The following is a 12,687-nucleotide window of genomic DNA, read 5'->3' as shown; positions in this document are numbered from 1 at the left end:
GCACTTTGGGGTCGAGAGCTTCGCCGGTGAAGCTCAACAGGTTTAGAAGGAGTAGGTCATGGATTGAGAGAAATGTCTTCGAGTTTATCATACAAGCCTGATAAACATATTAACAGACTTTACACTTTCCTCTGTGCTCATTAACATATTCTCGTTTTTAAATTACCTAAATTAGATGAAACCTAAAAGTTGGTCACCTTCCTCAGTCACAGCAGAGCGTGCACTTCCGCGTTCACAAAAGACCGTTCACGTGCTCCGTGTGTGAAATCACTCCCTATATAGTGAGGACGCCGTTTTGTAGTGCTGTCTGAAACGATAGCGAGGATTAATTACACCCTATATAGTGCACTCAAAATATCCCATAATGCATTGCGAAAAGTAGCGTACAGCCGATGGTCACTAACCAAAGCAATATATCCCATCATGCATTGCAGTCATGCTGAAAGAAATCAAATTTGAGACTTTTAATTTAATAGAAGAAAGCATTCAGCCTTGATTGAAAAGAACTGAAAGCTGCAGGTACTTGGTATTGATTGTGTGAAATGCGCTCAGTATAATAATATGGATTTATCACACAAAAAAAAAAAACACACGCATGTATTTATTTATTATTTTGAAACCCACCAGCCGACTGATCCGGCTCGTTTTAATTGTGCGACGGTAACGGCGTAAATACCAGCGTGGTAGAGTAGCGTCCCAAAGTGTTTATTTTACCAATGAGCTCACGATATAGTAATTCCCCAGATAAGGAGTAGTGAGCGATTTCGGACACAGGGATGGTAACGGTACGGTAATCATTTTCACTCTTGCAGTTTCGACTGGTTTCTCTTTCACAGTGGGAACGTCCCCCGTAAACAGGATAAAATCAGTCTGACATCCCATTAGGGGATATATTTGGGCTATTTGGAAGTAAAACTTGTTGCGAGATGGCACGCAGATTTTGTGCTTTGAATGATTCATTTTATGATTCAGGACAGTGATTCGGTTCAATCTCGAGAACTGTGACACTGACGATGAATAGTGCCTTTAAAAAAAAAAAAAAAAAACACAACTTTTGACTCAATCCAGCCAAAGATCAGCTCGAGTAAGTGTAAAGATTTCTTCTGTTGCTGATGAGCAGTTTGGTTGATAACGTGGTCCTCTTAGACTGGTGTTTGCAGCACGGCGTCAGTGACCAGTCCACTGCAGCCCAGACAATCGGACAAACCAACAACTGTGCGTCACTACCGGTGCCGGAACAGCCCATGAAGGAGGCGACATGGCGCTGACCACACCTGACTGGCAGAGCAGTGACTTAAAACTCGTGTACTTAAAAAGAGCTTATGACAAAACGTTACACGACAGAACCACTGGTGTCATGTGAGATCTTTTGAAATGACTAGCAATTAAAATTCACAACAGGTACACTTGAATGAAGCGATCACGTCAGTTCTGTGTGAAAACATGGCTGCGCCTCGGTCTCTCTCACGCACAGTATTTTCACCCCGTTAAAAACGCATCTTCATTCCATTTATTTCTCCAGCTTTACTAAGGGTGCCAATAATTTCTGAAATGATGTTCCTGACTCTTCATTCCCAGACTTGAAACACACTCACTGAGTTCAGAGGTCACATTAACTCCTGTGTTTATTAGCAGCTCTGTTCAGACTGAAATAAGAGTTCGTTATTCTTCAAGCAAAAATAAAAAGTCAAATAAAATCTGAGCTCGAGCAGAACACAACTGACGGAGATTCACGCCGTCCTCTCGCAGCGTTTAACATTTCAGCTCATAAATAAATAAAAATTACAACAAAAAACTTCCCTTAGGACTCCGGATCAGAGGAACAGGTGAGTGGTAAAGCTCTGAGGATCATCATCACGGTGTCTGCTGCTCGGCATCATGGGAGTAACAGCACTCGTCTCCCTGCGTGCACGTTCCCTACAGGAGACATCCATTCACATCAGACTCATTAATATTCATTATAACCACATTAATTAAAAGGTGCTTTCAGACCAGAGGAACCTTTTCGTAGTTCTGAGAACTGTTGGAGGAAGTTCCCCTGTTTTTGCGAGTCCTCACTGCAGGAACCGACAGCCAGTGTAGTTCTCAGAACACTGTTTTGAGGGACTTTTTTTTAGCTCCTACTTCAGGGGAGGTTCTCTCCCAGCACAAGAGGAACCGTGAGCGATGTAAGCGTATGATCAGTCGAACACGAGTCAATGCAGCACCAACGTTTTATTTAAAAAAAAAAAAATGCAACAATCAAATGAAATGACGGTGAAGTCCAGGCTTTATCGAGCGACAGAGGAACTACAGCGTGATTTTGACGCATCAAAGCCAAATATAAAAAAATCTTCAATCGCATTTCCTGCTAAAGTCACTTCAGCACTCAGACTGGTGGTGCGACTAAACAGAGAAAAAGCCCCTGAAGGGCTGCAGTGCTCCGGGGGGTTCAATGCCCAGGGCGTAGTTCCTCTCTCAGAACCGTCTGGTCAGAAACACCACACATCAGGAAATAAAAGAAAAATCACTCATCGTTATGATCGTCACCTTGCGGAATCTCTTGCAGGGGAAGTTTTTGAGCCGAGAGGAATCTCTGAGCGGGTTCTTCCTTTTGCCCTGGAACTTCTTCCTCTTATCCTCCAGCTCAGAGGATATACCACCTCTACACACACACACACACACCATGTTAAATACAGCCATAACAACATAATGCTGCTCATGTGAAGGCTCAGGATACTGTTTCATGATGTCAGCAGTGTGTGGCATCAGTTTAGAATGTGTGCGCGCGTGCACTGACCCGGATTTCGCACGAGCTTTCGGACCCCAGTTAGCCTGTGGATTCTCCTGGAAGCGTGTGAGGTGACGTTTGCGTGACTGAGGATTTGCATCCTCTCTCACGTCAAAACACGCCTGAACCCTGAAACACAGCACAGAGCAGCGTTACCCTGTGTATGTATAATTTAAGTAATTGGGGAATGAAGTGAATAGTGTGTGTGGGGTTTTTAGGTTCTCACGTGGGTTCTGTGGAGAGAATTCGGAACGCTGGACTCATCTCTGATAACCTCTCCCTCCTCACTGGGTTCTTCTTCTCCTACACACACACACACAATGTGACCTACAAATCACAGTGCAAAAGACTGAATACAGCATTAGGGCATGTGGATTGGGACACGCCCACAGTGTAGGGTGCAGGGGACACTGACCCAGCAGCGCATGATGTCCCACACGACTGCAGCAGGAGCATCAGTCTTCACTGCGTTCTTACAGGCATGAGACAGAGACACTCTGTAACCTGCACTCAACACCGCAGACCTACAGAGATCATCAGAGTAAGAGCACTGCCATGCTAGGGGTGTGTGTGTGTGTGTGTGTGTGTGTGTGTTACCTGAACTGCAGCATGGAGGGTGTATTACAGTGGATGGTGCTGCTCAGCTGATCCAGAACGTAGTACAGAGCAACATCCTGGAGCTCCTAGATGAGAACATCACGCTCGTTTTATTTATTCCTCATCCTCAGTGAAATCCTGTGTGCTGATTGGTCGTCATGTACAGACATCTGCACCAATCAGCACACACCCTTACAGCAGTAAATGTCCTTACTGACCTCAGTGACCATGCTCAGAATTCCCACGATGCGTTTGGACGTGCCGAAGCGAGATGGGTTCCCCGAAACCGCAGTCAGAACTTTCTGAACAAACCCGAGATCGTGGATCGGCTCTGCCCAGATCGGACCTCCGAGCTAACGGCACACCGCAAACATCATATATTAGTGAGCTAATTCATACAAGTTACCTTCCGATCCACATTTACTGTGCTCTGATTGGGTGCTAAAATTAAAGTGGGAGGAGCCAAGAGGCTGCTCATTATTATATTGGGAACTTATTTGGTGTGTGAGAGTCAAACCTGATGTCTCTGACCACAGTGTGGACACGATTCTCCAACAGGAGGTCCTGTCGCAGCCGAGTACTTCATACTGTCCCACACACACACACACTTACAAATAATCTGGGTGGAATAATAAATTCAAAAACTTTCTGATACTTAAGCAACATCATAATCTGAGCTCGGCGGCACGGTGGTGTAGTGGTTAGCGCTGTCGCCTCACAGCAAGAAGGTCCTGGGTTCGAGCCCCGTGGCCGGTGAGGGCCTTTCTGTGCGGAGTTTGCATGTTCTCCCCGTGTCCGCGTGGGTTTCCTCCGGGTGCTCCGGTTTCCCCCACAGTCCAAAGACATGCAGGTTAGGTTAACTGGTGACTCTAAATTGAGCGTAGGTGTGAATGTGAGTGTGAATGGTTGTCTGTGTCTATGTGTCAGCCCTGTGATGACCTGGCGACTTGTCCAGGGTGAACCCCGCCTCTCACCCAGAGTCAGCTGGGATAGGATCCAGCTCGCCTGCGACCCTGTAGAAGGATAAAGCGGCTAGAGATAATGAGATGAGATAATCTGAGCTCTTATGAAGCTCCGCCCCTAAACCACTCACAGATTAAACAGAGATGTCCTCAGCATTTCAGAGAAAATACTGCAGTTAACACTGCAAACTTCAGAAGTGTGTGTGTGTGAGAGAGAGAGAGACTCACTTTTTCCCCTGGCTTATTTTCTTGCCCATCCTCTGCAGGTGGAACGCGCCACAGCCAACACAATTATACACCAATGCCTGCTTACTGTGGAAAAACACACACACACACGTTTATCACCATATTTGCGTACGCCGGTATAAGAAGGTGTGTTTATTGTGCACAGTTTGTTTATCAGTACAGAGCTGTGTGTGTGTGTGTGTGTGTGTGTTACCTGGCAGAGTTCTTGACAGTAGCCTGACCCGTTCTGACCCTGACGAACACTCGGATGTAGAAGTCAACACTGACGCTCAGTAAGGGCTGGATGTAGCGCTGATACACATTAGCACGCTGATCCAGACTGTGCAAGATAATCCTCAGGGCCTCAACACACACACACACACACACAGTTGTGCTCATAAGTTTACATACCCTGGCAGAATTTTTGCTTTCTTGGCCTTTTTTCAGAGAATATGAATGATGACACAAAAACTTTTTCCCCACTCATGGTGAGTGGTTGGGTGAAGCCATTTATTGATAAGCAACTGTGTTTCCTATTTTTAAATCATAATGACCCTGATCAAAAGTTTACATACCCCAGTTCTTAATACCGTGTATTGCCCCCTCTAACACCAATGACAGCCTGAAGTCTTTTGTGGTCGTTGTGAATGAGGCTCTTTATGTTCTCAGATGGTAAAGCTGCCCATTCTTCTTGGCAAAAAGCCTCCAGTTCCTGTAAATTCCTGGGCTGTCTTGCATGAACTGCGTGCTTGAGATCTCCCCACCCAGAGTGGCTCGATGATATTGAGGTCAGGAGACTGAGATGGCCACTCCAGAACCTTCACTTTGTTCTGCTGTAGCCAATGACAGGTCGACTTGGCCTTGTGTTTTGGATCGCTGTCATGTTGGAACGTCCAAGTACGTCCCATGCGCAGCTTCCGGGCTGATGAGTGCAAATTTGCCTCCAGTATTTGCTGATAACGTGCTGCATTCATCTTTCCTTCAATTTTGACCAAGTTTCCTGTGCCTTTGTAGCTCACACATCCCCAAAACATCAGCGATCCACCTCCGTGCTTTACAGTAGGAATGGTGTTCCTTTCATCATAGGCCTTGCTGACGCCTCTCCAAATGTAACGTTTATGGTTGTGGCCAAAAAGTTCAATTTTGGTCTCATCACTCCAAATTACCTTGTTCCAGAAGTTTTGAGGCTTGTCTCTGTGCTGTTTGGCGTATTGTAGGCGAGATACTTTGTGGTATTTGCTTGGTTTTAACAGAGCCCCTGATTTTCCATTTGTTAATCACAGTTTGAACACTGCTGACTGGCATTATCAATTCCGTGGATATCTTTTTATATCCCTTTCCTGTTTTATACAGTTCAACTCCCTTTTCCCGTAGATCCGTTGACAATTCTTTTGCTTTCCCCATGACTCAGAATCCAGAACCGTCAGTGGCTGGATGAAAGATGCGAGAGTCTGTCTGGATCCCAGAAACTCACTCAGCTTTTATGCACACACACTGATTACAAGCAAACAGATCACAGGTGAGGATGTTACGGTACCTTTAGTAGCCATTCAAACCCGTTTGTGTCAACTTCTGTGCATGTTATCAGGCCAAAATCACCAGGGTATGTGAACTTTTGATCAGGGTCATTTGGGTAGTTTCTGTTGTCATTATGATTTAAAAAGAGAAAACACAGTCGTTTGACAATAAATGGTTTCACCCAACCACTGAGCATGAGCGGAAAAGATGTTTTTGTGTTATCATTCATATTCTCTGAAAAATGGTCAAAGAATCATAGATTCTGCCAGGGTGTGTAAACTTATGAGCACAACTGTATACACACAGAAATCCCACCCCCTGTAACACACCCCTGATGTGAACCCCTGCAGCCACGCCCACCCAGAGTGTGTGTGCGCACGTCTCACCATCTCGTGGCAGTATTTGGATTTGATGGAGACAGAGCCGTATTTGCTGTAGCACGTCTCTCCGTTGTTTCCCGCCATCACAGCCATGTCTGTACAGGTGATACACAGGAGACCTGCAGAAACAACACCCGGCATGACATCATCAAAAGAGTGCCAGCCAATCACACGCCATTTATACACACACAGCATGCAGCCGGATGAATTTGGGACAAGGGCGGGGCTTTGACTCACCTCCTTCACCAACAGCCTGAACTGCAGCATCCAGGAAAGGGGCGGGGCTTCCATATGGATCCAGATCGATGACATCATAGCGTGCATTCTTCCCTCTTGCCTCATACATCAGCATGCTGGAGAAAACAATTTGTCTGTCTGTTTCTCTGCCCACCTGTCTGTCTATATATTTGTCTTTGTGCGTACACCTGTCTGTCCTACTATCTGCATGTCTGTGTGTGTGTGTTACCTGGCGTCTCTGTTCTGCGTCTCCATCAGGTGTGTGACGTTGTTGTGGTGTGTGTTGCGTGTGATGAGGTCAGCAGCTTTAGCTGAGAAGTCATTGGCTGTGACACGTTTTAGTCCCGGCACCTCGAGAGTGAATCGGATTGAGCGCAGGCCTGAAGCAGCCAATCCCTCCAGCACACGCAGCCCCTCCTCACAGCGCTCCCCAACCATGGCGGTCTTAAACTCCACCTCTTTTCTCTCCTCCTGCACGCTTTCTTCCTCCTTCTCCTCTGCCTGTTCTGTCTCTTTCCCATTCTTCTCCTCTTCCATCAGGGACACCACCACGCCATCCTTCTCTCCTGGGACAAGGATGCGCACTCCTCTCTGAGCCAGCGTCTCTCGCGCAAACTCCGTTATTACTGCACATCTACACACACACACACACACACACACACCTGCTGACTAACCTCACTCCCTCATTATCCAGCATTAATAAACTGGAGTTGTGTCATTAGCTTGTTATGATATGATGTGGGTGGAGCTGAAACATCACGTGACTATCAGCAGATAAGAAGACGATGATGTGCTCCTCACGTGAGGTCTCTGTTAAATTCCTGGACTGGGTTGTAGAAAACCTCATTAGCACTTGGAAACAACACCGACGCTTTCCCCTCCTTCACCACCGTCTCTCCAGGTCTCAGACCACACCCTGCTGCGCTGTCAGAGGACACGCCCTTCGTCTCCACCGTCTCTCCAGGTCTCAGACCACACCCTGCTGCGCTGTCAGAGGGCACGCCCTTCGTCTCCACCGTCTCTCCGGGTCTCAGACCACACCCTGCTGCGCTGTCAGAGGACACGCCCTTCGTCTCCACCGTCTCTCCAGGTCTCAGACCACACCCTGCTGCGCTGTCAGAGGGCACGCCCTCTGTCTCCATCATCTCAAACCGTCTGGTGAAGTGAATCTGTCTGAGTGCGAGTCGTCTGAGTGAATCTGAGGAGCGCAGTGCTGTTAGAGCTGTATATAATACCCACCTCACCTGCATGCACCTGTGTTTCACACACACACACACACAAGAAGTTTATTCAGTGGACTTCTCCCAAACGACTCGGTGTAATTACACTGAATCGATTCTCAAACACAAGTGACTCCAGATCATTTCTATAATGTACTTGTCTCAGCACTAGATGGAATTCCCACCAGGTTTCTAGAAATCAGTCATCACACAACAACCTCAGTGCTGAATGTCTGTGACTGCACAGGAACCGAAACCCAGCAGCCTACAGGGCATTTCTGTGGGAATCGATTCATTTGAACTGAATCGATTCAGTGGTGAGTCAAAATGGTCCAAAAGACAACATCGAAAAGATGAAACAACTTTATTTTCTCTTTCTGTTTTCTCCTGGTCGGTGTTACTCCGGCGGACTTAACCATTATTACATTAGCTTTAATAAAAAATTCACAGTGTGTATGAAGCGCATGTGCTCGGTCACAGGCTAACTAGCTAGCATTAGCTATAAAGCTAACAGTCAAGAGATCTGTCAATGTGTCAAACAGTAATAAGAAGAAACAAATAAATATTTATTCACTCACCCTGCTGAGGTAAACACACACTAACAACCCGGAGAAATAAAACTTCTCTCTCCTCAGCTCTGCGCGCAGCTTTACAGCCACATGGGCCGCGTCCCAATCCGCACGCTGCTGTACTCCTCAGTGTACACCAGCAGCTTCACTTCCTGCAGGAGGCGCACTGCATCAACAGCCTGTTTAGTGCGGAAGTAGCGGATCGAGACCGAGCCATCGCTGGGAGTTGAGCTACGGAAGCCTCGATGTATCAAATCGCAAAACGGTTTAAAAATGAATCAAAATGCTCCCGCTGCTCAACTGCATTAAATAAAATGTTAATTTTAATATGTTAAATTATAATAATACAATAGCAGCATTATATATATATATATATCATAATATTTTAATATTTTACGTGAATATGTTTACATTGGAACAGAAATAAAACACTAAACTGATCCTGTGCTAATTATAACACACTGAGACTTAAATATAATTTGTAAATTCTGTTATTTTATATATCCATCATTACATTATTCAGAATTTGTGTGTGCGCGCGCGCACTTGACATTTTGTCCCATGTAGTTATAAATAGACATTCTGATGGAATGTAGAGGATAAGACGTGTTTCTGAGAACTTACACACACACACACACCAACACCAGGGCTGCCAACTTTTCAAAATTCCTTGGAGTGAGATTTTTTTTTGGGGGGGGGGGGGGGGTCGACGGCAAAATTTTTCCACACACCACGCAGTAAGTGGGATTTTTGTATTCAGTTTGATATTCACTTGTCCCCCTGCATTCTGGTGTTTTGTTTGTGGGTCGTCCAGCTGGAGATGGACAATGGGGGGGGTTGAGATTTTGGATTTAGTAGATGTTCCTGCATTCTGGTGGATTTTTGGAGTGGCCTGCTGTGCCATACCTACATTCTTACATACCCTGACTTGCCAGGCCTTCAGCTTGTGGCCAACAAAAGCACCAAGTTTTGGCTTAAAAGCCCCCACACTAGAAAACTACAGATGACTGCCAATGTTCCTGTATTTCAGATTTAAAGGCAAGGCAAGTTTATTTCTATAGCACATTTCATACACAGTGGCAGTTCAAAGTGCTTTACAGAAGTAAAAGCAAAACAGTAAACAATAGAAAATAAAATTACATAAAATAAATGGGGAAGAAAATTAATAAGAATTAAACAATAGTAGAAATAAAATAATAAAATGAGATAAAAGTTCAATTTAAAAAAAAACAGCTGAATAAAATAGAATAAAAGTTAAGTAAAATTTAAAACATGCAGCGACTGTAAAAGTAAAGAGTTTAAAACATGTAGAGATGGCAATATTAATAATTTAGCAGAAAGCATCTGAAAACAGCTTGGTCTTTAGTCTAGATTTGAAGCTGCCAACAGCAGGAGCATTTTTAATGTCCTCTGGCAGTTGGTTCCATAGCTGCACTGCATAGTAGCTAAAAGCTGCTTCACCACACTTTGTTTTAACAACTGGTTTTACCAGTAAATTTTTCTGTTTCGATCTGGTAGATCTGATTGGGTTAGGCCGCTGCAACATATCAGAGGTAATTGGGCCCTGTACCATTTAGAGATTTGTACATCAGCAGCAATGCTTTAAAGTCAATTCTGTAGCTTACTGGAAGCCAGTGAAGGGACCTTAGAATTGGGGTAATGTGCTCTGTTCTTTTTGTTCGTGTGAGAACCCTCGCCGCTGCATTTTGAACCAGCTGAAGTCGTTTGATGGTCTTTTTTGGCAGGCCTGTGAAAAGGCCATTGCAGTAATCAACCCTACTAGAGATGAAGGCATGTATCAGTTTTTCCAGATCATTTTTTGACATAAGTCCTCTTAGTTTGGAAATGTTTTTAGGTGATAAAATGCCGTTTTAGTGATTGCTTTCATGTGCCTGTCAAAGTTTAGCTCGCTGTCAATGAAAACACCAAGATTTTTAACCATTTCTTTTGTTTTAATCCCCTTTGTGTCAAGAATAGTGGTAATCCTGAGTTTTTCATCTTTTTTCCCCAAATAGAATTACTTCTGTTTTATCTGAGTTCAGCTGAAGAAAATTTTGTGACATCCAGTTGTTGACTTGGTCGATACACTGGTAGAGACATTCAAGGGGGGCATAATCATTAGGTGATAGAGCAAAATAAATTTGGGTGTCATCTGCATAGCAGTGATATAAAATTGACTTGTTCTTGATAATTTGCCCAAGTGGGAGCATATAAAGGTTGAATAGTAAGGCAAGTTCATGTTTGAAAATATTCCATCAGCTAAGCCTAAACACCTTCTGAATTGAAACTAAATGTTAAGTTTTTAATAACTGTTGCAAAAAATAAGATTGTCCCTCACTGACTATTCATTATGCATTTAAGGGCTTTCCCCACCACTGGGTTCAGCAGAAGATTGGCATGGGGAAAAATATCAACAGCAAAAGAACAAATAAAATGCTTAAACAGTAAGCAAAATGTGCATGTGCTACAAGAAACATTAAAATGATTAAGTTTGAACAGCATTGAAACACAAAAAGCTGAACCTTGGCCATAGGTGGGAATGTGCACACAAAGTTGGGCTTAAAAATTTTGGTCATACTTAAATAAGCTATATTAATATTTCTTATTAATTAATTTCTTATCTATGTTTCTTATTAGTAATAGAGCATTCGTCAGGGCCTGTTATCTGACAAATATTCTCTACCTGTCTTGCCCTCTTTGAAACCCTGTCTCCTCAGTATATTGTTCTCTGTCTTTTTTTTTAATTATTCACAAGTTCAAGTTCTTTGATATTACAGGTGACCATGCTTTATTTACTTTAACTGAGCAATTACATACATCATAAATAATTAAAAATAAATACCCTGTAAATAAACAATAGGTATGGTGGCTAACGGCTCTTCTTGCATTTGTAATATCTCTTACTTGCTTTATTTTACAACATTTCCAGTATGGCTTCAAATAAAGTCATAAAGTATGATAACATACAGTAAACAAACTAAAAATGTGCCTTAATAACCGTGTGCTAAGGAGGTGCTCTCCCGTGCTGCTTGTTGGGGAAGATAGAGGCTGTGGCACGGCAGGAGGCCTATAATGATTTAGCATGCCTAGTACACAGCTCTCGATATGGCATTAAATATTCTCACAACACTTATAGGCTAAAACGATTCAGAAACTTTATATAAGTTCATAATTGCGCCAGTAACACCACACATTGGCGTGCATATGTACAAACCTGTCTGAGACACCCGTCTTCAACTCGGATACCTTCTTCTCTCTCCTCTTCCTCTAAATTGACGGTAGGCAATTATCCAACTTCCGGCGAGTGCAGCATCATTAGATGCGCCACCTACCATAGGGGAGTGTGTACAGAAGGGAACACCTCTCTGCCTGTTTAGCCGTGCGTAAGGCGTAATTGATCGATCGCGAGTGGTTGGCGCGACGCAATGGGTAGCCTAGATTAGATAGATAAACTAGATTTTTTTCTAGCGTGAGAAATCGGAGGTATGGCGTGTGAGCGTGTGAAGACAATCAAATGTGTGTGTCTCACGCTCATTGCGTGAGAGTTGGCAGCCCAGCCAACACACACACACACACACACACACACACACACACACACACCAAGACACACACACCAACACACACATCAACACACCAACACACACACACCAACACACACACACACACACACACACACACACACACACATCAACACACACACACACACACACACACACACACACACACACACACACACACAGAGAGAGCACATGAACCTTCACAGCAAAGATTGGTGAAAAATGTCTCTCTGCTTTTTTAATATAGTGGATAATAAAGTCAATGCTATCATGTTTTAAAGAAGATTAATTTAGTAAAGTGTGTGTGTGTGTGTGTGTGTGTGTGTGTGTAGTGGTGATGGAGTTTGATCATCAGTACCCAGTGTAATTACTGTTTGCTGCTCATTAGCTAAAGATGGCGTCTGTCTCACAGCTGGTGAAATGGTGGACTTGTTGCTCTTTCAGCAGAAACCTGAATAAAGCCATGAGAGTCTGTGTTCCAGTGATTTTATTACGAGTCAAGGTCATCAATTGTTGTTCAGGACTGAGCACACACACACACACACACACACACACACACACACACACACACACACACACACACACGAGACCTGTAAGTGATTGTGACGTGTCTCAATGTTCCTTTAATGAACGCAGATCTTTTTAATGTTTC

The 12,687-nt window shown here is 44.0% G+C and overlaps 1 protein-coding gene across 2 annotated transcripts; it reads right to left on the bottom strand.

Annotated features, from left to right (window-relative positions):
* Positions 1-1,607: 1,607 nt before the first annotated feature.
* On the bottom strand, positions 1,608-8,609 carry trmt1 (tRNA methyltransferase 1). 2 transcript variants are annotated; one of them, XM_060912075.1, is made up of 15 exons: positions 8,488-8,609; positions 7,491-7,887; positions 6,919-7,323; positions 6,690-6,805; positions 6,459-6,571; positions 4,769-4,917; positions 4,558-4,641; positions 3,885-3,954; positions 3,586-3,720; positions 3,368-3,453; positions 3,186-3,294; positions 2,997-3,073; positions 2,780-2,899; positions 2,530-2,644; positions 1,608-1,917 (listed from the first exon to the last, which is right to left on the bottom strand). In XM_060912075.1, the coding sequence occupies exons 2-15, from the start codon at positions 7,832-7,834 to the stop codon at positions 1,855-1,857; spliced, it is 1,986 nt and encodes a 661-aa protein (XP_060768058.1). In that variant the 5' UTR covers positions 7,835-7,887; positions 8,488-8,609; the 3' UTR covers positions 1,608-1,854. The 2 variants fall into 2 exon arrangements, with proteins under 2 accessions (XP_060768058.1, XP_060768057.1); XM_060912074.1 differs by having other exon boundaries at positions 7,491-7,943; positions 8,488-8,604.
* Between the last annotated feature and the right edge of the window lie 4,078 nt (positions 8,610-12,687).

Source organism: Neoarius graeffei, chromosome 27, assembly GCF_027579695.1.
Source record: "Neoarius graeffei isolate fNeoGra1 chromosome 27, fNeoGra1.pri, whole genome shotgun sequence".
In the NCBI taxonomy this organism is placed as follows: Eukaryota; Metazoa; Chordata; class Actinopteri; order Siluriformes; family Ariidae; genus Neoarius; species Neoarius graeffei.
Note: the sequence above shows the minus strand (reverse complement) of the source record. Positions and strands in the feature narration are given on the sequence as shown.

What these genes read in the sequence shown, in the direction of transcription:
- trmt1 (XM_060912074.1), bottom strand. Translation starts at nt 7,939, where the DNA reads ATGCAGGTGAGGTGGGTATTATATACAGCTCTAACAGCACTGCGCTCC. An exon ending in CCAAATACTGCCACGAGATG is followed by an intron (nt 4,918 to 6,458) that starts GTGAGACGTGCG and finishes GTGTGTGTTGAG; the next exon opens with GCCCTGAGGATTATCTTGCA. An exon ending in ACTGTGGTCAGAGACATCAG is followed by an intron (nt 3,721 to 3,884) that starts GTTTGACTCTCA and finishes GTGTGCCGTTAG; the next exon opens with CTCGGAGGTCCGATCTGGGC.